At 54.4% G+C, this 26,993-nt stretch overlaps 1 protein-coding gene across 6 annotated transcripts in view; it reads left to right on the plus strand.

The window, feature by feature from the left end:
• Positions 1–2,523: 2,523 nt before the first annotated feature.
• Positions 2,524–26,993, plus strand: part of RHBDL3 (rhomboid like 3) — a 48,470-nt gene continuing 24,000 nt past the window's right edge. For 3 of the 6 annotated variants that reach the window (XM_057715005.1, XM_057714999.1, XM_057715002.1), the window contains exons 1-4: positions 2,524–2,941; positions 4,479–4,502; positions 19,633–19,791; positions 23,557–23,781. In XM_057715005.1, coding sequence (XP_057570988.1) covers positions 2,831–2,941; positions 4,479–4,502; positions 19,633–19,791; positions 23,557–23,781 — 519 coding nt within the window. In that variant the 5' untranslated portion in view covers positions 2,524–2,830. The remainder of the gene's footprint in view (positions 2,942–4,478; positions 4,503–19,632; positions 19,792–23,556; positions 23,782–26,993) is intronic. The other 3 variants (XM_057715000.1, XM_057715003.1, XM_057715004.1) reach the window with 2 other exon arrangements.

Genomic DNA, 26,993 nt, shown 5'->3' on the forward strand with positions numbered 1-26,993 from the left:
CTTCCCAGAGCCTCCCTCTCCCCTTTATTCTAACTGCTGCTGCCCTCATGACCTCTTCCTGGGATGGCATCTCCCATTCCCATCTCCCTATGCCTCCTGGAGGGATTTTTTTTTTTAATTTCTCGGCTGCTTTGGGTCTTTGTTGCTGCATGTGGGCTTTCTCTAGTTGTGGCGGGCGGGGGCTACTCTTTGTTGCAGAGCATAGGCCCTAGGCGCACGGACTTCAGTAGTTGTGGCTTGCAGGCTCTAGAGCACAGGCTCAGTTGTGGCACATGGGCTTAGTTGCTCTACGGCACGTGAGATCTTCCCAGACCAGGGACTGAACCCATGTCCCCTGCATTGCCAGGTGGATTCTTAACCACTGCGCCACCAGGGGACTCCCAGGGGGATCTTTTAAAATACTACTTTCCTGCTGAGAATCCTTTGATGGCTCCCCATTGCCCTCAGGGTAAAGTCCAAGCCCCTTTCTCAGGAAAGTCACAGCCCTTCACACCCTCCGCTCCACGCTGGGTTCTTCACATTAAGCACCTTGCTCTCATTTCCAGCCATGTCAAATTGCTTGTAGTTCCTCTCCCAAACCGTACTGCTTCCCAAGTCCAGCCTCTGCCCATGCTGTTCCCTCTGCCTGGAATGTCTCCCCTCCAGCTTTCCCACTTTGCCTGGCTCTGGTGCATATCCTTTGCGAAGCCCTCTAGGACCCACAGGAGCCCCCTCTGTTGAGTTTCTATACCCCCTGGACTTCCCTGGCTGTCCCCCCCAATTAAACAGTTTCTGGAGGTCAGGGTCTGGATCCTATTCACCTCTCCATTCCCAAAGTTCTGTCACTGGCACTTTGTAGGAGCTCAAGAAATGGATAGGTTGATAAAAGCTGTCCCTGGGCTGGAGAAAAGGCAGAATCCAAAGGGCAGCTGGGTTCAGAACACTGCCCAGGGCTCTCTGGGCATCTCACAGAGACCAAGCCCTCTCTGAGCTCTTCTCCTCCTCCCTCCCCTGGAACCACCCACCTCCTGGCCCACTTCTCCAGCCCCAAAGATCTAAGTGTAACACAGCCAGCACCCAGGCAGGTCCTGTAAATGACATGGAGGTGGGGGTGGGGGTGGTGGTGAGGGGAGGCAGTGACACTGACCTCAGGGACCCCAGCCACCCCTTGTCTTGGGCTTCTGTCTACAAAGGAGTCTGTCGTTGGCCTCTTCTGTCCCCTGAAGGCTGTTTTCAAAATCACACCCTATGCAGACAGTTTTATTTACAAGGAAATCTTGGCAGGATCTTGACTTGTTAGTAGAGTAGGGATGGGGGGAGGGTGGTGAGAAACAAAAATAGTTGGAATGATCACACTTTCTGAAACCGAGATGAAAATTGGTGTCTGTAGCAAATTCACCTAATTAGAACGGAGTTAATTTCCTTCTCTGTGTTTAGGGGGAGCAGTCATTGTCGGGTGAGACGGTCACAGGTTGGATCCTGGGGCTGGGGTTATGTATTTGCTTTATAAAGATAAGCATAACTGCAACTTTCACTATTGGAAAAGAGCATCAGTTTCTGAGAGGAGAGCAAAGGCCAGTGGGTGAGTGGGTGGTGGTAAGAGGAGTGGAAGGAGGTGTCGGCTGGGGACTGACTGTGGGACATCACCAGAAATGAATCCCTGAGCCCCCTGGGAGAGCCAGGCATCTGTCCCAGCCGGCACCGTTTACAGGCAGAGCCTCTGCTTAGGGAGACAGTCTCTCTTGGGAGGTCCTTCCTGCAAGGAAACAGCACCAATTTTTTTCTTTAGACGATCCCCTACTCCTCTGCTCTAACTTGATTCCTACTTGCTTTACTTTCTTTACCTCCCCTCTTCCAGTTGGGGCACTTCCCTGGCCTTACTCTTGTCAACACGGTCCAGTGAAGCCAGGGCACTGTCTCACAGCTCTGGGTGTGGGGAGGGCAAGATTCAGGGTCTGGGGTCCGGATTCCCCTGACTTCTCCCAACCCTAAACTACTGAGCCTGCCTGGACCTCCCAGGATCTGAGATCGAAGTGAAGAGAGGTGGAAGGGCGGGGGGCGTAGGGGGGAGATCCTGTCTTCCCAGCATCCGGCCCCCAATTCACTCCCAGTTAACCCCGTGGTTGCCAACTTAGTGAAAACCTCTCCCCTGCCACCTTCAGGGTGTCAGCTGCCTCCAAATCATCGTTAACCTGGCAGGTCTCGGCAAGTAGACTCTGAGCCCTCACCCCCCACCCCCGGCCCGGCACCGAGAGACAAACCCGGACCCGGGGTGGAGGTAGGTGGTGATGGGGCCGGGGACAGCGCAGCCCCATCCCCGCCCGGGGCCGTGCAGCCACTCCTCCGCCAAGCCCGCCGCAGCCCTCCTCCCTGGGCCGCGGCGCTCTGACCGATTTGGCCCGGTGGTGGCGCCCGGGGGTGGGGGTGGGGGGGGTGGGGGCGGCGGTCCCGGGAGCAGCCCCGCCCCCGCCTGCGCACCGCCCCCGAGGAGTCCGCGGGGAGGAGGAGACTCGGGCGCAGAGCGGGGGCCGCGGGAAGCGGGAAGGGAGCGCGGGGAGCCGCGGGGCCGGCCCAAGGGCGCCCTCGCCTCGGAGCCGGGCGTAGGGACCGGGGCGGAGGCGGTGACCGGCGGCGGCCGGTGGGGCCGCGGGCGCCGAGAAGTTTGCGGCGGAGGGCCGGGCGTCCCGGGGTCGCGAGGCGGCGGCGCGGGGGCCGGGACCATGGGGGCGGGCGCGGAGGCGGCGCGGCGCGCACGGAGAGCCCCGAGCGGCGCGGCCGCCGCGGCGCAAAGTTAGCCCGGCGCCCCGGGGCGAGCCTGGCCGCCGCTCCCGGCCCCGGACGCCGCCTCGGCATGGGCGAGCACCCCAGCCCGGGCCCCGCGGTGGCCGCCTGCGCCGAGGCGGAGCGCATCGAGGAGCTGGAACCCGAGGCCGAAGAGCGGCCGCCGGCGGCGCCGGAGGACGTGAGTGCCCCCTCCCCCGCTCGGGCAAACTTTCCGGGGGGCGCCGAGGGGAGAGCTGCCCCCGGCTTGCCCCCCCCGCGGGGCAACTGGGAGGTTTCAAGGTGACGCGGGAGCGCCCCGCGTTGGCCGGGTCCCCACGGGCGGGAAGGGGCGGAGGGACCGGTCTCCCCGAGACACGCGCGCGCCACCCCCGGCTCGGGCTCCCCGGGCTTCCCTGCGGAACGCAGCGCCCGCCGCTGCGCTGGGGACCCGTCGGCCGCCGGAGCCCCCTCCTCGCGGCTGGTGCAGTGCCCGGGACACGGCGTTTTCCCGCAGAGGCGGCCGCGTCACAGCAGTGACTCCCCTCCCCTCCCACTCGCGACCTGCGGGCTCTCCGGGCCCGGGGAAGGAGCGGGCGCCGCAGAGTGCCCGGAACCCGGCGGCGCAGACCGCTCTGGCGACCCCCTTCTCCGCTCCCGGAGTAGCCCTCGCCCGGCACCTGCCCTTTCGCGACACCCCTTGAAATTGAAGCTGGCCCCTGTCCCTGAGCCCGGCCGGAGGAGGGAGAGGAGGAGTGCTGGGAGCGCTTTTGCTCCCAGAGGGGGGCTTAGGAGTCCCAGACCGCGTCGGTGCCAGCGACGGTCCCCTGGGAGGATAGGGAGGGGCTGCCCCCGAGGGCTTCCCTGCCATCTGCCGCCCGAGTCTCCCTCCCTCCGGTCCTGGGAGCCATCGGCAGAGCCGGCGCTGGGGAGTCCTGGGAACTGGAGTTTCTTAAGCTTCTCCCTCCCGAGGTTAACCTGCTACCAGAGGTGAAAAACCGAGCAGACGCTCTGCCCTGCCCCTTGCCTCTCAGGGTGGGGACAGGGAAGGGAAGCCAGGCCCCCAGCCGACCAAACCTCAGCCGGGAAGTCTGAACCGGGTTGTATCCCCTTTGTCTCTTGTGCTTAAACCCCTCGCTTGCTTCTGGCCCCAACGCTCTGGCAGACTCTCCCGTGCTTATCACTTAGACTCAGCCTGGAAAGAGACAGGGTGGGTTTCAGTGAAGGCGGAAACCCCTTCCTCCCAAAATACAGGCACATGTTAATGCTTCTGGAGGGGTGGGTTTTCCTGATAGGGGGTCGTTGGCCCCCAGCAGGTGGAGACCGCTGCAGCAGGTCTGATGGAATTGCAGGAATCGCACCTGGGCGTGCATTCCCACCGAGATAATCTTTAGGCAGCAGAAGTTATTAGAGGCCCTTGAACAGAATTGGATGACTTTATTTAGGAATTGTTGAGAATCACCCTTGATCTGCTCCTCTCTCCTCCTGCCTGTCCCTGAATGAGGGACGCTCTCCCTCCCCAACGTGAGTTCTCCCACCTCTGCTATGTGTACACTCGTTGGGAAGCTCTTCCCAGGTTTCCCTGGTCTCTTGTCCGCGTGGGGTCCCCGTCCCCGAGCCTGGGCAGCAGATGGGAGGCTAGGTCAGAAGTAGCCGGGGCTACAGAGGCCTTGGTGCTAAGGATGTTTCTTTCTCTCTCTCCTCTTCCTCCTCTTCTGCATGGCCTCCCTCTCTACCAGCACTGGAAAGTCCTGTTTGATCAGGTATGTGAGCAGTTAAATCCGCCCCCCCCCCCCACCTTCCTTCCAGCCCTCCCCGCAGTCTCCCTGCTTGCGTGGGCTTCCCCAGCTCTGCACTCCTGAGACGGTGACGTGGGGGTGGGGGCGTGGCTTGACGCAGCCCTGGGACTGAACGGTACTGCTCTCCAGTGCTCTCCAGGTTTCAGGAGGGGAGGGGGCTCCCCTGAGAGATCCCTCCCTCCCTCCTCCTCCTAAGGTCACTCACTTCACCAGAACCGGCTGTATACCAGGGAGACACTGGACAATACGTATTGAAGGCCTGGGACATTCTCTATATGCCAGGGGATCGCCGTTAGTTCGGGCTGGGGAGATGGGGGAAGGGCTTAGGTTAACATGCCCTTTCGTTTTCTCCCTCCACCATCAGAGAGCCACGGTCACCCCTGAAGTCAAATCTCTGCCATCCTTGGAATGTGACTCCGTATGAGCACTTTGAAAGCTGACTCTAATTTTGCCACAGGGTTGGGGGAGTCATTGAAAAGAGTGTGATTGTTTGCCATGCCTAGAGCCTAGGTGTGGGGGATGGAGTTGGGAGAGCCACGTGCTGGCTTTGGGTCCCGGGAGATGGACATTTGACCTTCAGCAGGGAAACGGTTCTCTTCTTTGCTTGGTACTCCTGTTGCGTGCTGTTACGTATTACCTTCTCCCTCCCAGTTTCATGATGCAGAAGGAGAGGAGGCAAGAGCTGACCCAGTGTAGGGGAATAGCGAGCATTGTGCTCCCGGCGTGAAAGAGTATTCCCTGAAGTGTGTATGACTTTAAGAGATGAGCCTGGTTGGGCCAGAGGGAAGGAGTGGAGTTGGAGAGGCAGGTAAAGCTGAAAAAGTAGTGGTGGACCAGACCTCATCCTGTTGGAGGCAGGGGAAGCCTTTGAAAGTTTTATTTTGGCAAGTTTGTTACAAGATCCAGGCAGTGCTTTGGGAAAATCCTGTGTGAGAGTGGTATAGAAGTGAGATGGGTTGCAGGGATGAGAGGAACTGGCCAGGAGCCTGCCTTGGTGAATGGAGAAAAGCATCTTGACTTGGAAGATGACGCTGGGAATGGAAAGGAAGAGGGTCGTGGTGATGGGAGTATTGAAAGATCATTTTAGACCCGAACAGATAAGGTGAACCACCTGTGTAACTTTGAGGTTCTGAACCTAGAATGAAAAGCCACGGTCGGGGCAGGGGGGTTTGTAAAATTGACAACTTTGGTTTCAGACTGGTTTCAGTTTGAGGAGTCAGCTAAGTGCAGATGGCCAAGTGGGACTGACAACATGGAATTCAGCTTGAAAGACATGGTGGGCCTGGGCTGGGGACTTGGGGGTGTCATCTACCTTAACAGGCCTGGCTGCAGCTTGGGGAGCATCCTGCCACCCCTGTCCCTCTGGGGTAGACCGTCTCTCCCTCTGGCTCCTAAGAGTACAGCAGCTGCTGGCCTGATGCCCTGAGGCAGGAGGGAGCTGCCTGCTGCCATGCATGGCTCGACCAGCAAGCTGCCAGCCCTTCACACCTCCTGCCAGATTTAGAATGGAAACCTAGAACAAAGTGTATCATTCTTTTTACCCTCTGCCTGTGTTCTGTCTTTCTCATTTGGTTAATTTCCTTTGCCAGTTTTTGCCTGTGTGTTTACACTGTAAAAAAGAACTGTTTGGGCGAATGGAGGAAAACTTTTAGTAGGAAGAATCTGGAACTCGAGGGAGTGGAGAGAATGTATAGCACCTAATATCAGTGGGTGGTCTATGACAGCGGTCCCCAAGCTTTTTGGCACCAGGGACTGGTTTCGTGGAAAACAGTTTTTCCGCGGACGGGGTGGCGAGGGGCGGGGTGGGGGTTGGGGGGGAACGGTTCGGGCAGGAATGCAAGTGATGGGGAGCGATGGGGAGCAGCAGATGAAGCTTCGCTCGCCCCGCTGCTCACCTCCTGCTGTGCAGCCTGGTTCCTAACAGGCTGTGGACCAATACCAGCCCCCAGGCTGGGGACCCCTGGTCCAAGAAATCCAGTTTTTCCCACTGGAGGGAGATCCTGGGTGTCGCAAAGAGCATCCTCTGCTTCTGGGAAGGCCCACCCAGAAACCATTCTGGACAAAATTAATCCAGGAAAGAAACTCCCCAAACTTACTCTGGACAGTTTTTTTTTCTTGCGATAAATTCTGCCCTGTGTCCACTCCGCAGCCCTCATGCAGCTTTAGAAGCCTGTTTCCAGTGTCTTCCTTCCTACGGGTGCTTTGTGTTTGAGGGGAACTGCTCGTGAGCGGGGCCTGACCTCTGGCAGCCATCTAGTCCCTCTGCGTCTGTTCTCCCTCCTTTGTGCAGCGCCCCCCCCCCCCCCCCCGGACCACTCCCCTGATAGGGCTGAAGGCAGAGCAGGTGTGAAGCTTCATAAATGGACGTACAACTTCAGAAGGTTGCCAGGTTATTTGGAAAGCTGAAGGGTCTTAGCTTTTCTGACTCTTTCCCTGGGCCTACTTAAAGGAAGGATTTGGTGGTGGTGAACTTGGTGCACTCAGGACAATATTTAGCTGGTGGTTGCAGGCGGCCTCCCCAGAGTTTCTTACAGAAATAGCCCTAATGGGTCAAACTGTGCTGAATGGGGTGGGATTCACATGACACCTGTCAGAATCCCTGTAAGCTAACGTGGCCCTGGAATTCACCTTCCCGAGGTCACTGGATCAGGAGGCTGGCCCCAGTTAGTCCTCCTTCCCTTCCAGGGCCAAGGGGATACCAGTGGTCACCTGATTTCAAGCTGGGATCAACTGGGACCTTTTTTCAGGTGTTAGAGGTGGCCTTTGACCAGTCCCTCTGTGCTGTCTGGTTCTTCAGCATGTAGAGTAGCTTTGACCCAACATGACCCTAATTAGATCCAAGGGCTTGAAGCCATGACCTTGACCTTTTGGTCCTACATGGTCACCCCTCAACTCAATGGCCAGAATAGCTTTTGGGGAGTTGGAAGTGAAGAAAATAAGTGACCCCAGTCCCTTGGAAGTTTACTCGGCCAGCCCCCCGGATCCTGGGCGTTTTCCTGGTCTGCTCAAGTAGGGTTATAACACACCACCCAACCTCACCCCCTACCCAGTGTTTCTTCGCGGGTCCCAGAAGTTACAACAGGCAGGAAACCTGAAGATCATCACTTCAATCCCCAGATGTTCCAGCTGTTTGTGTCCTGTTTGAACTTCTCCTTAAGGAAGTTGTCTTTTCATATGCTTGAGATCTGAGTGGTTTTCCTAAATAGTAGATTTTAAAGTTACCATAAGTATTAACCTGTCATGGTAGTATAATATCATGGTAAAAATGTCTTATTTATCTACAGTTCAGTCTAGTTGGGCTTTCCTTTCATGATTCCATATGTTGCTTCGGAGCTGAGACACTTTTCTTCCCTCTTCAGATATCATAAATATGTGCTTCTATTTCCTTTTTCTATTTACTTTTTCTCGAATTAAAAACAAAAATTGTCTAACCCTTTACTCCATTCAGATGCTATTCCTCTCCAGTTACACCAGCATCACTTGTTAAGAAAGCCTTCCTTTTTTTTTTTCTTTCTTATTTTTTTTTTCCTTTCTGGCCACTGCAGGTGGCATGCAGGGATCAGACCTGTGCCCCCCACAGTGAGGGCACAGTCTTTTTTTTTTAATTAATTAATTTTTTGGCTGCGTTGGATCTTCGTTGCTGCGCATGGGCTTTCTATAGTTGTGGCGAGCGGGGGCTACTCTTCATTGCAGTGCACAAGCTTCTCATTGAGGTGGCTTCTCATGGAGCACAGGCTCTAGGCGCACCGGCTTCAGTAGTTTTGGCACGTGGGCTCAGTAGTTGTGGCGCCTGGGCTTTGTTGCTCCTCGGCATGTGAGATCTTCCCGGACTAGGGATTGAACCCATGTCTCCTGGCAGGCAGATTCTCAACCACTGCGGAGGGCTCAGAGTCTTAACCACTGGATCGCCAGGGAAGTCCCAAGAAAGCCTTCCTTTATATATTGAGAAATTCTATCTTTGGTAAATTTTTACACGTGATTGGGTTTATTTTTGATTTCTGATCTACCTCCCTGATATTTACAATTTTGCACAGGTAAAGTACCCTTTAGTTATTGCTTTCTGTTTGTTCCATAGGTTGCCTGTAGGCTCCTCTTTTTCACATTGTGCTCTGATCGTCTCATTCCCAGTCCCTTCCTGAACTCCAGGGAGGCGCCCTGAAGGACCCCAGGTCAAATAGCAGGTCCGTGGCAGATGTGGGACTGGAGCCCATTAACCCATAAAAGGCTTCCGGGGTGGGAAAACTGTTTCCAGGTTCACCCTTACAAATGCCTTCAAGATCTCCAAACGTTTAACAAACAAGGGGTTTGGAGCAGAGTTCTGTTACGTCAACAGAGCACAGGTGCTTTCCAAGCTCAAACAAGCAAGAGAATTGACAGGAACTTGATCGTGTCTTCCTTTTTCCCTTCCCACTGGGAGCATGCATTTTCCAGACTCCAAGAAGGGACCCTAACTTTGTTAATCTCCCAGAAGGGAAGCAGACAAGTCTTGACTGTCCCTCCAAAATTATAAGCATGCTACAACCACAACACGAGGCTGCTTGCGTGGGCTGCTGGGGAGAACCCTGGATGTGGGGTCAGGTAGTCCCGGTTCAAGCCTTACTGACTTTGTGATTGGGGTCAAGTGACATTAACTTTCCGAGCCTCAATTTCGTCATCTCTAAAATGAGGAGGATCGTCTTTAACTCCAGGGGTGGCTGTGGGAGTTAAATGGAAGTGGAAACTCTCTTAGTTATGTCTGATGCACAGTGGACATGTGACAGCTGTCTTTTGACTGGGAATCAGAATTTGCTGGAAGAAGCACAGTGTCACTTCCAGGCCCCCAGAGGGAGGGCCACTCCCTCTAAACCGGCTCCTTCTTAATCCTGCCTCCTGGAGAAAGAGCCACTTCTGTGCCTAGAAGATTTTCCACTTGCTTTCTCTAAGGGTCTCCCCTGTCCAGCCCCCTCGTCTCCCGCCTGGAGGTCTTCCCTTAGCCTGACCCTGACGTGTATCTCATTTAGAGCCCTGCAAGCTGGCTTAAGAGGGTTCTGGGAGCTGAAAAGAGGTTCAGATGAGATGGCTACACGAATTAGTGAGGAGCTGCAGAGAAAACACCTGCCCCTGAGTCAGGGGCATTGGCGGTGTCCCCAGGACACACGATTAGGCAGCAGAGAGGGGCTCCCTTTCTCGAGCTCTGCACCTCCAACCCCTTAGCAGGGGACATCCAGGCCTCTAGAGTCTGTGGACTTCCATCGACTGCAAAGCCAGCTTCCCTACCCTGCTCCTGCCCCAGTGACCCAGCAGTTATGCTGAATTAACCCTTTGATCCCTGACCACTCCCAGAAATGCAGTTGAGCAGTGGGGCCAAGGGAGCTGAGGTTGTATGCTGCCTGGCTGCCTGCCTGACACGGAACAGGCACACATGTGTCGGAGTGAACAAGTCCAGCTGCATCTCTGCACAGGTTGTCTCGGTTCTGATGTCCTCTCCAGGAGGAGACCCTGACTATGGGACCACTTGGCCCACGGCAGCCCCTCTGGGATTGCTGCTACCTTGCGGACCGTGGATTATTAGAAGTTTGGTGGAAGCATCTTGTCCAATCTGCTCATTTTGCAAATGAGGAAACAGAGGTCCGTGACCTTCTGAGGTCACTTGGTGCAGTAATGTCAGGGCTGGGACTAGAGCCCAGCTCTGCTTTCCCTCTCTCTCTGACCTGTGTTCCTGCCACCCGGCCTTGCAGACATCCGTCCGCTTCCTTGGTGCCCTTAGTGACTAAGGCAGGGGAGAGGACATAGAGTCTGGCTCAGGTCCCAGTTCTGCTCCTCTTTGCTGTGTGACAAGGGGCAAGCCAGGTACCCTCTCCAAGCCTCAGTTTTCTCATCTGTAAGCTGCCTGCCCTCAGGGCTGTGGTGAGGCCTGATGAGATGGTGTGTGTAGAGCACATGCAGTGTGTAGTGAGCCCCTGATAAATGTGGTGGTTGTTACCATGTTATTGGAATTTAAAGAAATTAACACTGTTTCAAAATAACCTCAGGCACTGTAATAGTCCTAGGTCTTGAATCAAGTGTCCAGATCCCCAGTCTGGGATTCCTTCCACCATGTCAAGATGACTTCCTCAGGGCAGGAGCTGGAAAACCATGTTCCCCCTGAACTTTCCAAAGAAGAGAGAGAAGTGTTTGGATAAAGGTTGCCTGGGGGAGCGTGGATGCCTAAGCATTTTCCCTCCCTGTGCTTACTGGGTGCATGGCGAGGATGAGGTCGAGAACAAGGCATCGGGTACCAGGTGACCAGAGCCCAGGGAGGGCCTCCTGTGCCCAGTGTTCAAATTTGGTGATTCCTGGTGGTCGACTGTGAGATTGGCCCCAGGGCACTGTTCTGTGTTACAGAAATGAGCTGATGTGTATCTTGAGTTGTGGACAACTAGAGGTAGCTGCCAGCCTCATCCCACCAGCTTTTTTTTTTTTTAACTTTATTATTTGTTATTTTTTGGCTGCAGTGGGTTTTCATTGCTACGCGCAGGCTTTCTCTAGTTCTGTTGAGCAGGGCTACTCTTCTGTGCGGTGTGCGGGCTTCTCATTGCTGTGGCTTCAGTAGTTGCGGTGCATGGGCTCTAGGTGCATGGGCCTCAGTAGTTGCAGTGCATGGGCTCATCACTTGTGGCTCGTGGGTTCTAGAGCACAGGCTCAGTAGTTGGGGTGCACCGACTTAGTTGCTCTGCGGCATGTGGGATCTTCCCGGACCAGGGATCAAACCTGTGTCCCCTGCAGTGGCGGGTGGATTCTTAACCACTGTGCCACCGGGAAAAACCACCACTAGCTTTTATAAAGCAAGGTACAGGTTTGAGTCAGAAAGTATTCCTTTGAGAGAGCAAACATGGAGCGTCTACTGTGTGCACGTGCGTCCTTGTCTTGTTTTGATCTCTCAATAGCCCCACGAGGTGAGTGGCACTATCCCCTCTTTACAGAGGAGGAAGCTGAGGCCCAAGGGGACGGGGCTTGCTCAAAAACACCAAGCAAACAAGGACCCTGTGCAGAGGGGTTTGTGTGTATTTGTACACGAGGCTCCTGGATGGCTTCTGAAACAGGCGGAGGGCCCCAGGAGGTGAAGGAGTTTTCGGTGACCCTGTATCCTGCCCACCCTGCTTCTGGTCAGAGGTCTGCATCCCACTCCCCTCCTTCTCCCTGGATCTCTCTTTCCTGGGGAACCAGGGGGACCCCCTCGGCTTCTGTGAGAAACAGCAGGAGGAAATTAGTTTAGGCTGAAGGGAGTGGGATGGGGCAGATGTAAGACCCCTCCCTGCTAGAAACTGCTCCCACCTCTCCCTGCCCGCGGCTCCCCTGGGACTCCTGCCTTTACGGCTGTGACTCGGCTTCAGTCCCCAGGCGGCCATGACGGCCGGACCTGGATGAGTCAGCACAGGCGTGAGGTCTGCTCTGGGACCCAAGGGACCTGCCTCTGCGTCACAGCTCCCAGCTGCCCCCTCAGAGTCTGTGGGGAGGGGGGGTTCTGAATGGGGAGAAGCAGGGTCTCCCATGAGCCTCTCTCTCAGGGTGGAGGTGGGCAGGGCCTGGAGGAAAGAGGGGGCCCCCACCCCTCCCGGCCCGCCCGACCCCAGCTTTCTGCATTCTGGGGAAAGTCTGAGAGCTCTTCTTCCCCTCACAGCCCAGCTGAGAGAGGGAGCCGGGTAGTTTTCTGGAAATTTGCCAATTGTCCAGTGGCTCAGTCTGGATTCAGGCCAGGATGTCCTCCGCTTCTCTGCTGAGGGAAGGGTATTGTAACTTCCTAATCAGCCTGCCAACCTCAGATCCTGGGGTTCAGCTCTTTGACTAATGGGGGGGAGATGTTCAGGAGCCTGACTTGGAGCTTCTGGGATAGGCCCCTTGAGAGGGCTGAGCTGCCTCCCCCAGGCCCCTGGGGTGGCCACTGGAAGGACAGAAATAATATAACGGAGAATCCTAGAATTGCTGAAGCTTCCCCCGCTGTCAGACGCCTGGCCAGATCCCAGTGGAGCTCTGGAGTCCCTCGTGCCTCCATGTGGGGAGACTGGAGGGCAGGAAGGGTCAGAGCCTGGCTTTTAGGAACTGGTCTCTCTTCTTCCAGGGCGGCTTGAGGTCTTTATAAATCCACTCCTAGCTTCAATGTAAAGCAGGCCAGATGGTGCCCTGTTCTACTCACTGAAGTGCCTCTGGGCAAGTCATTCATTTCTGTGTGCCTCAGTTTCCAGATCTGTTAAATGGAACTAAGCACTCTTATCCTCTAGGGTTGATGTGAGAATAAAAGCAATCAAATATTTGTGCAAATGAGTATTTCAGGTCAGGGGGAAAAATCTGGGATGGTGTGAGGTGGTTTTCTCTATGGGGAGAATTAACATCCTCATTTGCAAGGCAGAAGTGCTAGAGAAAGCTGCTACTCCCATAACCTCGCCTCCTGACCTCGGCAGCTGCAGGCCTGGACCTGATTTATGGGGCTGTAAATATCCGTGAATGGGCCTGAGTTCCCTGGTGGGCTTTGGCTGTTGGGTGGGGACCGCTCTGCTGAGCTGGAAACCCTTGGGCAGCCTCGTTAATTCTGCTCTGCTCAGAGGCCGGGTAATGATGCTGGGAGCCAGCAGATGAGCCATGGGAACCCCCTAAGTGGGGAGGGGCAGCCGCCTGCACTTCCTCTGCCCCAGCACACACACCGTGTGGTTCTTTCCCAGGCTTCGTTCTGTCTCGGTAGACAGAGAGGGGACAGTGGGACCAGGGATGGGGGCCTTCCTTAGGCTCCAGGTCCTGACGTTCCAGGCCCAAGAGGTCTGCACCAGGATGCTACCTTTGGGCTCCTTGAAAGTGCCCACATCCCTTACTGAGGACCTGGACCTCTAGAGATGAAGGGCAGGGAGAGGTCCTCCTGGGAAACAGGAGGGACCAGACGTATAATTATCCTGGAAATGAGTTGGAGGGAATTACACATGCATAAGAGCTACAAAATAGACACATGCCTTTCTTCTTTCTCTTCTGCGTTGCTGCTGCTGGGTGCATTCTGCAGCTTGGCTGTGCGCGTGCGCCTGAGACCGGGAGGGGAGACGTGGCGCCGCTGTCCTGGGTGCTGAGCAGGCACGTCCCATTGGTTCCCTGAAAGCTCAGCGCAGCAGCCCATTAGCCCAGTCACTTCCTCCTCGGCCTCTCCCAGGGCCTGGCACCCTCCTCAGCCCTCTGGCTGGGGTCTAGACCCGCCAGACTTCTTACTTTGTTGATGGACTGCTGACAAAGTGTCAGCTGCCTCGAGGGCCTGTGCCGCTCATGGGCTAGAGGGGAAAGGCTGGTTCGGAACCACCGACCAAGCGGCCTGGTTTTACAAAAGGGGAAAAATAACTCGACTATAGATTCATGCGTCTTCCCCAAAATATGTTCCATGGAGTGTTGCTGTGAAAAAAGATTACGATCAAAGATCCAATAAGTTTGCGAAATGCTGGGTTGAACGAAATCAGACAGGTTTCTCCAGTGTCAGATCTTGAAGAAGGCTTTATATGGTTTTCTGCGTCATGTCCTTCCCAAAGGTTTTCCCAAACTCATGGAACCACAGCACCCTAATTTCATGCACCATCTTGGGCCTGGTGTTCCACAAAACACATATTGGGAAACCCTGAGGCAGTTCCATTTCATATGACAGAACAGGACAGAGGAAAACAAGGAAGAGCAGTGCTGGATCAGCCAACCCCCGTGAAAGAACCCTGAACTACTCCCATCTTGACCACCAGCTTGCTCTGTGACCTTGAACTAGTTTATTCTGCTCTCTGCACCTGTTATCCTGTCCATAAGGCAAGTGCGATGCCCGACAGATAGTCAATCCTTAGCAAATATTTGTCAGATGAACGAATGGGAGGACTGAACTGGGGTCTCTCCAGCTGTTTTGAGCTACAGCATCTTAATGATGGGGGAGTGCAGGCTCTGGGCCCCTCCACCTGGACGCGAGTCCACCTGCACCAATTGCCAGCTCTTCACACTCAGGCAACTCCGCTCTTGGTGCCTCATTTTTCTCCCATGTGAAATAGCACCTACCCCGTAAGGGATGTTGTGAGGTTTAAATGGGGGACCGCATAATTTATTATCCAAATTGGCACCATTTTGATGGTGAAAGGGGCATTTAATAATCATGCTCAGGAACGTCCCTGGTGGTCCAGTGGGCAGGACTCTGCGCTTCCACTGCAGGGGGCACGTGTTCCATCCCTGGTTGGGGAAGTAAGATTCTGCAAGCTGCGTAGTGCATCCAAAAAAAAGAAAAAGTCATGCTCAGACAATAGGTTTAAGCAAGGACTGTCCCAGACAAGCCAGGACATAGGGTGACCGCTGAGGTTTCAATGAGGTAGCGCCTGATACCTAGTATGTATTCTTTTTCTTTCTTTTTTTGGTTGTTGGTTTTTGTTTGTTTGTATTGATTGATTGATTGATTGACTGATTGGCTTGTTAGGTCTTCGCCGCTGTGTGCAGGCTTTGTCTGCTTGCGGCGAGCAGGGGCTCCCCTTCATTGCGGTGACCTGGCTTCTCATTGCGGTGGCTTCCCTTGTTGCAGAGCATAGGCTCTAGGCGCGCGCGGGCTCCAGTGGTTGTGGAGCACGGGCTTCGTTGCTCCACGGCATGTGAGATCTTCCTGGACCAGGGATCCAGGAAGATCTGTGTCCCCTGCATTGGCAGGCGGATTCTTAAGCAGTGCATCACCAGGGAGGTCCCTGACCTGAGGTTTCAATGAGGTAGCGCCTGATACCTGGTGTGTATTCTGCATATACAGCTACTATTGCATTACTGTTGAACCAGCTAGTATGCAGAAGACCAGTGCAGAAGACAACTCAGAATGGGGCTGCTCTGGCTGAGGAGGCAGAGGGGGGCTGCTCAGCAACCCTCTCCCCACCTCTCTGGGCCTTGGAAATCTCCCAGCTCCTCGAACTCTGCAGAGCAGTTTGGAAACAGCTGAGGTTCCTTCGGCTCTCCTGGATCATGACTTATAACTTCCTGACCTGCTGGCCTTCTCTCCAGTGTCACCTGGTCCCTCCTGCAGCACAGACCTCACCCCTCTGTGTGAACGGCTTCATCCTGATTCCAAATTTCCTGTCAGCCCTTGGACCAGGCAAGGATGCAGAACTGAAGATCAGCTGCCCTCATGGGCTGTGTGGGTTGTGGATTTCTCTTTCCTCAGCCCCCATTTGCTTATGGTGTGCTTAGGTGTGCAGGGCTGTGGACAGACCCCCTTACATCCCCCCGAGAAAGAATTCGTACCACGTGATTGATGGAGAAACTGAGGCAGTGTGGTCTGTGATCTGCCCAAGATGGCACAGCAGCTGGGGCCGGGGTTCCTTCCAGAACTCGCCCCCAATTCCTTGTCCCAGAGGAGAGGAAGAGCCCTAGGGGGGCAACAGTATGGAGAGAATTTGGTGGGTCCTTTTCACAGCCAAGGTCATAAGTGAGCCAGGAGGGGGCCCAGGATGGGACATGGGGTATATATATGGCAGAGCCTGTGTGGGCCGCCGGCGGCAGGGGGAAACTGGCGACCTAGAGGATTACGGGGCCAGAGGGCTGGGTGGCGGTGGGCTTAAGCTCCCTGGGAGTCTCACAGCTCTTTTCAAGACAGAGGCAGGTGGGCGGGAGCTGAGGGAGGGTCACTCCACACTTTGTGTTTTCCTCCTCTTCTGCACCAGCAGCCTGCACACAGGCTGAATGTGGACTTGGCTCCCCCTTCACCCGCCCTGCACAGCGCTGGGCCCCATTCAGGAGGCAGCGGCGAGGATGCTCCTTACTCCTGGCTCCGCAAGGGGCCCCTGCCTGCAGCCCGTTCACAGCCCCGTTCCTCCTGCTGTCCCGCCACCCCCAGACCAACCCTGGTCGGGCTGTCTCCAACCCATCCAGCCTAGACCTCATGCTGAGAGCACCCCCCTGTCCAAAGTGGGTGAATCCAAGGCATGGAGCACCCAGGACGGGGCTCTTCCAGGCCTTCGGTACATTATTGACAAGGAAGTTGCGTTTGTAGTGTTTGTTTCCCCAAAGCTCCAAAGCACGGTGCTCGTGTGATCCTGTCCCCAAAGCTGCCCTTGAGGAGGTCCAAAGGCACAATGGTGTCCAGGAGGGTCGGCTGAGCCTCCGTGGCAGGGCTGCTTCTTCCTTACTTAGGATGAGGCAAGTGGAGCCGGATGCTCAGTCTCGGCGGCCCTGGGCCCTGGAGAGCGCAGCCCTGCCTTTGCCTCTACCCAGCACGCCCCGCAGGGGTGCTCACCCTGCTTGATAAATGAGGCTCAGGCAATTATGTCTCGAGATGTTTACCCTAAATTACACAAACTGGTAAGTGGCCGAGACCAGATGGGATTTTGCCTTGCTCCTCGCAGCCTCCTTTAGAAGCTCCATCAGGGCAGTGGTACCCACCTCTCTCTGCCTCTGCACAAATCTTCTCTCTGTGTTTCTTTTTGTCTCCCCTTTGCTCCCTGTCTCTGCAACACCCCATCCATGCCCCCTGTCAGCCTGTGCTATTGCCCCATGTTCCCAGGTGTGGGGGGTGGTGGTTGGAGGGTGTCCTGTGAACATCTGTGGAGACCAGGCAGCTGGCCCTTTCCTGCCTCTCCTACCCCCTAGACACCCTCCTTCATCCCTGAGGCCTCATTATTAGGGTAGCGATGACCCCCCATTGTCTGGCCTGTCTGGCCCTGGCATGAAAGGTAGAGTTTTGGCAGAGAACAGAGGCTCGGCCTGCTTCCAGCTTCTTCTCTGTGGTCTGGAGCCTGTAATGCGCCCTGGGCAGGACTGGCGGGCCCTGGTGGGGAGTGGGGGGAGGAGCCACAGGGCAGCCCCTGTCACTAGGATGACAGCAGGGAGCCCTGGAGGGGGAGGGAGAGCAGGGGAGCAGGTGGTTCTTTGTGTGGAGCTGAAATGAGGGAGAGGGGCCCTTGCCTGATCCCGGCCCCTCCACCCCACTGCCCTCCCGAGCCTCAGATGAGCTCCCGGGGAGGGAATTGGCTTCCTCCCGCAGGCTGAGGCAGGAGAGGCTCCCTGCTGTGCACAGACCACAGCCCCCTGCGGTGCTCAGCCGTAGCGGGGTGGGGAGGGGGCACCCTGAGTCCTGGGTTTTCCCAGGAGCCAGGGCTGCTTCTTAACCCCACCCCTACCCCCCCATCAGCCCACCCAGTACAAAGGCCACATGAGACCAGGCAGGGCCAGGCTGGTGAGTCCCTGTAGCCTGTGCCAGCCTGTGGGGACCAGAGGGGTCCCAGGCAGAGAAGGAGACCCTCCTAGCTGCCAGTGCCACTTTGCCACTCCAGGTGGCATTTCCTGCCTGAGCTGTAAGGAGATCAGAACTGTTGCTGACTGAGCTCTTTTCTGCTTTAAAAATCTGTTTAGCGTGGGCCCATGAGGCTTCTGGAACCCCCTCCAGTCCCGGGTCTGCACTCACCTCTTTGATCCTTACGTTTGGCATCTGAGCATCAGAGCAGGCCCTGGAGGGTGGCAGTCGGTAGCAGCCAGTGGTTAGAGGCAGCGCCAGGCTGCTCAGGTCTGGAATCCGGGCTCTGCCACTTGTAGGCACATCACTTAACCCCCGTGCTCGTTTTCCCGTGCCTCTACTTCCTCATCTGCGCTGTCGAGGTAATTATAGGACCTACTCATAAGGTTGTGATAGGAGGTCAAAGAAATATACATGAAGTGCTTGGAATGGTATTTGGCCCCATGAAAACACTCAGCAAATATTAGGCATTTTTACTCCTGGGGGTAGGTGAGTTTCCGGAAATACTCGATGGTGGGAACCAAAGAGGTGTCATCCCTGAAATCTGGTATTTTGGGTGGAGGATTGGGTACACATGCAGATTTTTAAATAGGCCTCATTAGAGATGTCCTCTCTCGTGAGTTCTGAGAACTGAAGGAGTTATGACTTGTGACTCCTGGCTGTTTCTCCTGGATTGTCTTAGAGAGGCTGCACGCAGAATCAGCCTTCCGAAAATAGTCTTCTGGCCTTATCCAGGAAAGGGGGAAAGGTGGGTTTGGTCTTCTGGGCTCCCTTGTCATGCACACACAGACGGTCTGCAATGTCTGTTTGCCTTTTAAAATCTAAGCAACCCCCAGCAGTGAATTTGTGTGGGGAGGCAGTTTGTGGACAGGACTGCCTAGGAGCCGGTTCGTGTGAGTTGAGCGGGACATTGGGCAGGTCCTGTGAGGAAGATGGGGTGATGGAAAGGGGGGGGAGATGAGCCCCTTTTCTTTTTCTTTTTTTCTTTTGGCCTCGCCTTGCAGACATGCGGGATCCTAGTTCCCTGACCAAGGATCGAACCTGCGCCCTTTGCAGTGGAAGCGCAGAGTCTTAACCACTGGACCCCCAGGGAATTCCCGGCCCCTTTTCTAACTGAACCCATGAGTCTTTCCTTGGAAAGTGAATACCCGTCTTTTCACCCAAACATCCACTTATTCACCCAACAAATCTTCACTGAGTGCCGACTCCGCCGGGCTCTGTGCTAAGCCCCGGGGGTAAGTTGTGGCGCCAGCCTTCAAGGAACCAGCGGTCCAGAGAGGAGTTGAAAGTAGACAGAGGACAGCACAGGGTGGAGGCCAGAGGGCTGTCTGAGGTGTAGGGGGAGCAGACACCAACCACTCAGAGCACAGTGTCTTTGGGGAGCCCTGTGTTCAGGGTGTGGGGTGCACACGGGTGCAGGTGTGGGCGAGGGGCCAACAGGCAGATTCAGAAGCGCTTTCCAGGCTGTGCTGCCCGGGGCCTCACATCTTCCCCGCCCAGTCCGCCTCGCCCAGGCCCCAGATTTCTCATCTTCCTCCACTTGTCACCTTTTCATTCCCTCTTTCCACTTGCCCAGGGTCAAGAGTAAGGCAGAAAGTAACCTCTCTGAGCCTCCGTTTCCCTTCTCCACGCACCACATGGTTGAGTTGGGCGATCTCAGAGGTCTCCAGGGCTTTCTAGGGTTGTAACTGGTTGTCTACCCTATTTGGATGTTTCCCTGGGGGCCTTGGAAACATCCCTGACACCACCTGGGCCTCTGTCGGCAGAGGGCTGGGGACAGGAGTGGTGAATGGTGACAGCGATGGGGCACCTGGGCAGTGGGGGGGGGGGGGGGGCGGAGCCCCGCTGACCCTGCTGCTGTGTGTGCTTCTCCCTCAGTCTGACCCTGGGAACACGGGCTACATCAGCACGGGCAAGTTCCGGAGCCTCCTGGAGAGCCACAGCTCCAAGCTGGACCCGCACAAGAGGGAGGTGCTCCTGGCTCTCGCCGACAGCCATGCCAATGGGCAGATCTGCTACCAGGATTTTGTCAACCTGGTGAGCACTCTGGGCCCCTCGCCGCTGGGAGGAGCCTGTTTGGGGGTGTGGCTTAGAGGACCCTTTTGGATATGTAACGGGATCTCTTGGTCTACAGCACTGAAAAAGTCCAGGCTTCAGCAGGTGAAAGGAAATCACCAAGGACCCAATTTCTCTGTGTCTCTGGGTTCTGCTTTCTGCAGTATCAGCCCTACTCAAAGCAGCCCTTGGCAATTCCAGACCCTCCCACGGTAGCAGCAAAGTGGCTGTAGCTGTTCCAGCTCTCACACCCTCAGGCCTCACCACGCAGGGGAGGAGACGGACTCTTCTTATGGTAGCTCCCCAACAAGGCCTGGGATTTCCTTCCTCCCATTGGCCTAGATGAGGTCAGTGGAAGGTGCTGATTGACTCAGACCAATTAGTGCTGGCAGTACGGTCAGTCCCACTGAAACGAAGGGCTGGGAGTGGGAGGTGGGAGGCTGTTGTTGGCAGGAGAGGGGCTGGGGAGTGGACGTTGGATCAGGCCAGGCCTTTCAGGAGTAATGGGGCACATGGGTTAAGGCTGGAACTCATCAGACCTGCTGGTAGATGTCCTGGGTTGTTGAAGGGGCTGGAGACAGGAGGCCCGTGAATCCTGCCCAGTGGTCTGGTGTCTTGGAGTCGGGACTTCCTCCTCACTGGGGTTACTGCTGTGCTGTCCCACAGGCTACTGTGGCAGGATTGGAGTGGGGTTCGGAGGGGTTAAGCAGGAAACATCCCACTGTGGGGTGGATGGGACATGAGCAGAAGCTGCATGAAGTAGCAGGATGAACACAAGGCCTGAAGACTCCGTGCAGTTTCCCTACTGATGGAATGGAAGCAGTCACCTCTCTTCTTGTCACTCATGAAATGACTGGTGTGAACTCCCCAGGCTCCTGGAATTCAAAGGCATCATTGATGGGGGAGCCAGGACCTGCCATCGTGCAAGGTTTGCTCTCTGTTGCAGATGCAGGGGCTTTGGAGTTGTTTTAGTTGCCTCTTGATTAAGGACCTGCCCTGGCCCAGGGGTTAGCGTGATTGCAGGGAGCAGCTGTAGGGATTTTAGTGGTGAAGGAACCTGCTCTTCAGACTAGACCCAGGGAGCAGACCTCCTAGAGGGCGGGGAGCAGAGCTTAGTTAAGCAGGGGCATTGGGATTCAGGGGATGGGCCGTGGAGGGGAGCCCTGTGACTGGGAACCCAGCGACACCAGCAAAGCCCAGGCCACGGGTTTGAGGCTGCATTGGCTCATCCACAGCCCCAGCACCGGCGTGTTTCCTGCCTGCCCTGCTCAGCCCAGGCCAGAGCGAGGACGTGGCTGGGCCAGTGAGCTGCTTCTCTCCAGCTGGGTGTCCGTGGAGTCTTCTGTGTGCATTCACAACAGCAGATTACTTGCTACCATCGAGATTTCTCTGTTTGAATTCTGAGCTGGATTCCTGTGAGCAGGGCTGCCTTGGAGGCCAGGACTAAGAAGGGGCTCACCAGGAGGGAAGCTCTGGGCAGGGCAGAGAGCTCGGGAGCTGGAGTCGGGCAGACCTGAGTCCTGCTCCAGGCTCTGCCTTTGCCACTCAGTGGGAAACATCCTCTGAGCCCCAGTTTTCCCGGTTATAAAATGAAGCCAAAGGATACCCTCTTCAGGGTTGTGGCAAGGGTTAAATAAGATGAAGTGTTTGACAGTTTTTGTTGCCACTAATGTTCTTCCACCAGGTTAACTCCTCTGCATCCTTTGTGAGCCCTTTCCCACCCTAACCCAGGCACTACGAACCAACTTTATCCAGAGCCCCCACAGTGCTTTGCGCAGGCCTCTCTTACAGCACAGACCACGTCGTATTGCAGCTGAGTGGGCAGGGCTGTCATGTATGGGTGTGCAGGTTGCAGACTATACAAGGATGCTGGGCCGAGAGATGAATGCGGGCTGAAATCTGGCTTGGGCTTTGTTTAGCAAGGCCTGGCGTGGGTGCGTCCACCTGGAAGAAGAGGCTCCCTTACCTAATTGGCACAAAGGCTCCACGTGGGCCAGCATGGGCTCCAGAGTCAGGCACATCTGGATTTGAATCCTGACTCTATGATTTATTCACTGTGAGTTCCTGAGAAAATTACTTCGGTTCTCCAAGCTCTTATCCCCATCTTTATAACTTCGGGATAATACTCAGCATTGAATAACAAAGAAGACATCCTTTTTTGCTGCTGTTTACCTCTCTCTCTCCTGTAAGTTCCGTGAGACTAGAGACCATAGCTGCTGCTGTGCCCAGCACAGTTCTAGGCACGTCAGGGCGCAGGCTAATGGTGAGTGTGTGTACTTTTTCTGTACGCGTGCTGAGTTCCCACCACAGGTCTTCCGAGTGTGAGTGTGTGTGCAGGGTACGCCCGTGTGCATGTAGACACCCAGGGATTGGGGGAGAGGATGGCTGCAAACTAATTTGATGACATAGTCTTTTCTTGAGCTTGCAGTGAACATGGAGCCCCAAGCCCTGTCTGCATTTAGAGAACTGCCAAGTCACTAAAAACCAGGCCCAAGCTTTGCGGGCGTGGAGGGGATGGGAATAGGGAATCGTTGGAAGGGGTTCATCTGGGAAGGCCTGCTGGGGAGCAGTCTTAGGCCAGATTTTGCAGATATGTGCAGAACCCAGAAGAGGGAACGGGGCACTGCAGGTGGAGGCACACTCTGCCTGGCCTGGTCTGAACCCAGATCCTCCCCAGCTCCCTGCCCCCTGACTGGGCTTCAAACCCCTGTGCCTTGGCTGGGCTGGCCCACCTCTCCAGGCCTGTCTGGACTCCTGCCTTCGGGTTTAGCCTCTGCTGGGCCCATGGTCCCAGGAATACGTTGATAACCCCCACCCAGCAACCAGGGAGCAGCCCCCGGCGGTACTGTGGGCTCTGGGGTTGGGAGAACTGTGTCTTTAGGACATCTCCCCAAAGGAAGTGTCTAGAGTGTGGTCGTGGAGGGTAGGTAGGAGGTAACAGAGGTCTTGGGAGGCTGAAAGTGAGCAGGGCCGCCTCTGATCTCTGGGAGTCAGGCTGACCACTGGGTGAAGCAGCCAGGACTCTGCCGGGGGAGGGGCCAGCCCTGGGGCTCCCGGAGTGTTGCAGTTCCCTTGGAGGCACTCAGGACTGATGACCTTCCATAAGCACAGCTTTGGATTCTGGTTCCAGGGACTGAGGACACTGACTCCTACTTATCCTTCAGTTCTCACTCATGCCACCTCCTCCAGGAAGCCCTCCCTGACCAACTTGGGACCAGGTTGGACTCCCTCCTGTGTGCTCCTGCAGCACCCTTCGCTCTGAACCATGATTGCTGGTTACTTATCTGCCTTGAGCACCACTGTTTTCCCATGTCTGGCAACACCTGACACTTAGTAGTCAGGAAATTGTGATGGATGATGGACAGTTGGGTGGAAGGGAGGTATAGTGGATATGAATACAGGCTCTGGAGCCTTACTGGGTTTGAACTTGATGGATTCTTAAAACTCTCTGTGCTTTGATCTCCTCGTCTAGTAGAATGGGGATACTCATGATCTTTATCTAGCAGGTAGACTAGTTGCATCGAATGAGCCAAGCTGTGATGTGCTTTCAACAGCCCCTGACACATAAGAGCTCAGTGAATACTGCTTCTTATTAACTATTACATTTAGCTTCTTGTTAACTATTACAGAAGAAAAAGGAATGTAGAATCAGGCGATTGGTCTAAGGACCGTGCTGGCTGGGTAATGGGATGAGGCTGCCCCGAGACTCCGGTTCTGACCCCCTCCCCCACCCTGTTTCCTGTGTAGATGAGCAACAAGAGATCCAACAGCTTCCGCCAGGCCATCCTGCAGGGGAACCGCAGGCTCTGCAGCAAGGCCCTGCTGGAGGAGAAGGGGCTGAACCTCTCCCAGCGACTGATCCGCCACGTGGCCTACGAGACCCTGCCCCGGGAGATTGACCGGAAGTGGTACTACGACAGCTACACCTGCTGCCCCCCGCCCTGGTTCATGATCACAGTCACGCTGCTAGAGGCAAGGATGAGGGTGGGGACGGGGCTGCTGGAGGGTCAAGAGGATGTCTGAGCTCACAAGGGGAAGGGCAAACCTTCTCCACCAAAAAGTGGTGGCTGAGGAACAAACAGCAGTTGTCACTGCAAGTCAGATCCTGGTACAGGGCATGCAAGTATTGTTATAACCTCTGGACCACAGAGATATTACAAAGAACATGCCTTCAAGCCATACACGCTGCAGAAAAATCCCCATATAAACCACCCCCACCAAAACCAGCAGCAACAAAAACAGTGTCAGACGTTCATTGATTTGGGGGATTTAGCCAAGCTAACTCATTAAAACAAATTCTTTTAGTTCCTCCCGGAGTGAGTAACATGGACAAGTCATTTGCTCCCCCTGACACTTGTAAAGTAGGAATAACCAGACCTACCCTCCTTCTCCCCTAGGACTCCCCTATTTAGAGCCAGAGCATGGCTGGTGGGGCTTTCTGAACACAAAAGCATTACACAGATACATATGGGAGGGAGTGTTTATGAACAGGTGAATGTGGGCTTCACATATTTTGCAAGAACATTCTCCCCTTAGGGAATCATCTATAGCTATTGTTATTCGAATAGTCTCATGCTTATGCAACAGAATCCAAAGTACCACTTTCTGAATCAGCGCTCCTGTGTGAGGAACTCTGAATTCTTTTGGCTGCTCAGCCCAAGAATCTGCAGGCCCCCTATCCCCAGCTCTTGAACGGATGCTTGGCTTCCCTTTGGTGCTTTATAATCTCCATTGTTTCTCTTCCAGAGCCAGGGGCCTAATTACCACCCCTGCATATGTTCTTGTAAAGTTCCTGCCGGATCAGACTGCAGGATCATTAAGCTTCATGGCGTCCTTCATCTTTTTTTTCTAAATCAGAATATCTGGACTGCAGGCCAGAGCTCCTCTGTTTGTTGTTCTGGCTTCATCCAAGTACATGGTGAAGTTGTGATTTTTCTGAGATATTCTTGGACTTGTTCTCCAAGCACTTACTGTGTTGGTCTATTTATTAACTTCTGTTTGAGGACCAATACTAACAAGCTGGCTCGGAAGCTGTATTTGCTGCCAGACCACCCGCACGCATGGTGTTTAGGTGGACAGAACGGCTCCCAGAGAGCCCAGGGAATCCAGCTGCCAGGAGGCCTGAGCCATTCCCAGGCTCAGCCCAGGAGGGCTTAGCCCCACGCTAAGTACAGCTGCCCCCCCCCGCCCCGCAACGCATGCCACAGGGCTGGCTCCTCGTGTACTATATTGTTTTTTTGTTTTTTGTTTTTTAAAATTTATTTATTTTGGTAGTGCCAGGTCTTAGTTGTGGCACATGGCATCTTTGTTGCGGCATGCGGGCTTCTTAGTTGCGGCATGCATGTGGGATCTAGTTCCCCAACCAGGGATCGAACCCGGGCCCCCTGCATTGAGAGCGCGGAGTCTTACCCACTGGACCACCAGGGAAGTCCCACTATATCATTTTTAAACCTCACGATCACTGTGGAAGCGTAGGCATTCGTATCCCCATTTCCGATTGGGGAAACTGAGGACCAGTGAATTAAAATAATCTGCCCAAGGTCATCCAGAGGAGCCAGATCTTGTGTCTAGATTGATTTCAGGTTTTCAGAAACCTCAGCTGTGTAATCTTGAACCACCAATCTAGAAGAAACTGAAAATGATGAAATCACTGTTTCAGAGTCCTTATATAAAAGTCCAAGAGTTTTGTTTTACATGCAGTTCTAGTAACCTGGTTTTCTGGTTCCATGAGGAGGTGAACATGGTGGGAAACTACTAGAAGGGACCCCCTACCAACCAACAATAGGAAGTAAGAACCTGGGTAACAACGTGCCGACACTCAGGCATCGTGGGAGGGGACGAAGGGCAATGTACGAGCAAACCCAAGTCGTAAAGAAACACAAGAATTTGGGGCCATTTAGTATAGGAGTGAACCCCTACCAATTGCTGGAGAAGACATCACTCCTATAGCCCAGACCACTACCTGAGGCATCCTTAAAATTAAGAACCTAGGGACATGAGTTATGCATTCTAGAAAGAGTGTCAGGAAAAAATAGTTAAATACTCCTCTAGAATTTAAACAAGTACGCATCCATCATCTTCAAAATTAACTTATGTGGGACTTCCCTGGCGGTCTAGGGGTTAAGACTCCAAGCTTAACCCCTGGCACAGGGCATGGGTTTGATCCCTGGTTGGGGAAATTATGCATGCCATACAGTACAAGCCAAAAAAAAAAAAAAAAAAATTATGTGAAGGGGTTGGTGAGAATTCAGAGACATGGAAACCCTTGTGTACTGTTGGTGGGACTGTAAAACGGTACAGCCACTGTGGGAAACAGTATGGCAGTTTCTCAAAAAATTAAACAGAATTTTCATATGATCCAGCAATTCCACTTCTGGGTGTATACCCCAGAGAATTGAAAGCAGGGATTCAAGGAGCTACTTGTACACCTGTGTTCATAACAGCATTGTTCACAGTAGCCAAAAGGTGGAAGCAGCTCAAGTGTCCATCGACAGATGAATGGATAAACAAACTGTGGTAGGTACATACAGTGGACTACTTGGAAGGAAATTCTGACATATGTTACAACATGGATGTACCTTGATGACATTACGCTGAGTGAAATAAACCAATCACAAAAGACAAATACTGTAGGATTCCACTTACATGCAGTCCCTGGAGTAGGCAGATTCATAGAAACGGAAAGCAGACTGGTGGTTGCCAGGGGCTGGGAGGCTGGGAATAGGAATTAATGTTTAATGGGTATAGCGTTTCTTTCAGTTTTACAAGATGAAGAGAATTCTGTTATGGTTGCTCATTATGAATGTATTTAATACCACTGGAACGGCCACTTAAAATGGTTAAGATGGTAAATTTTACCTTACGTGTATTTTACCACAGTTTGTTTTTTTTTTTAAATCAACTTATGGGGAATTGCCTCAGCCCTCAAGTGGGTATGTGAGTTATTACTGGAATTAAAGTTTGAAATCCTCCACACCGGGACTTCCCTGGTGGCACAGTGGTTAAGTATCTGCCTGCCAATACAGGGGACACGTGTTCCATCCCTGGGCCGGGAAGATCCCACATGCCTCGGAGCAGCTAAGCCTGTGCTCCACAGCTACTGAACCTGCACTCCAGAGCCTGTGAGCCACAACTACTGAGCCCACATGCCACAACTACTGAAGCCCGTGTGCCAAGAGACTGTG

This window comes from Hippopotamus amphibius, chromosome 17, assembly GCF_030028045.1.
Source record: "Hippopotamus amphibius kiboko isolate mHipAmp2 chromosome 17, mHipAmp2.hap2, whole genome shotgun sequence".
Taxonomy (NCBI): Eukaryota; Metazoa; Chordata; class Mammalia; order Artiodactyla; family Hippopotamidae; genus Hippopotamus; species Hippopotamus amphibius.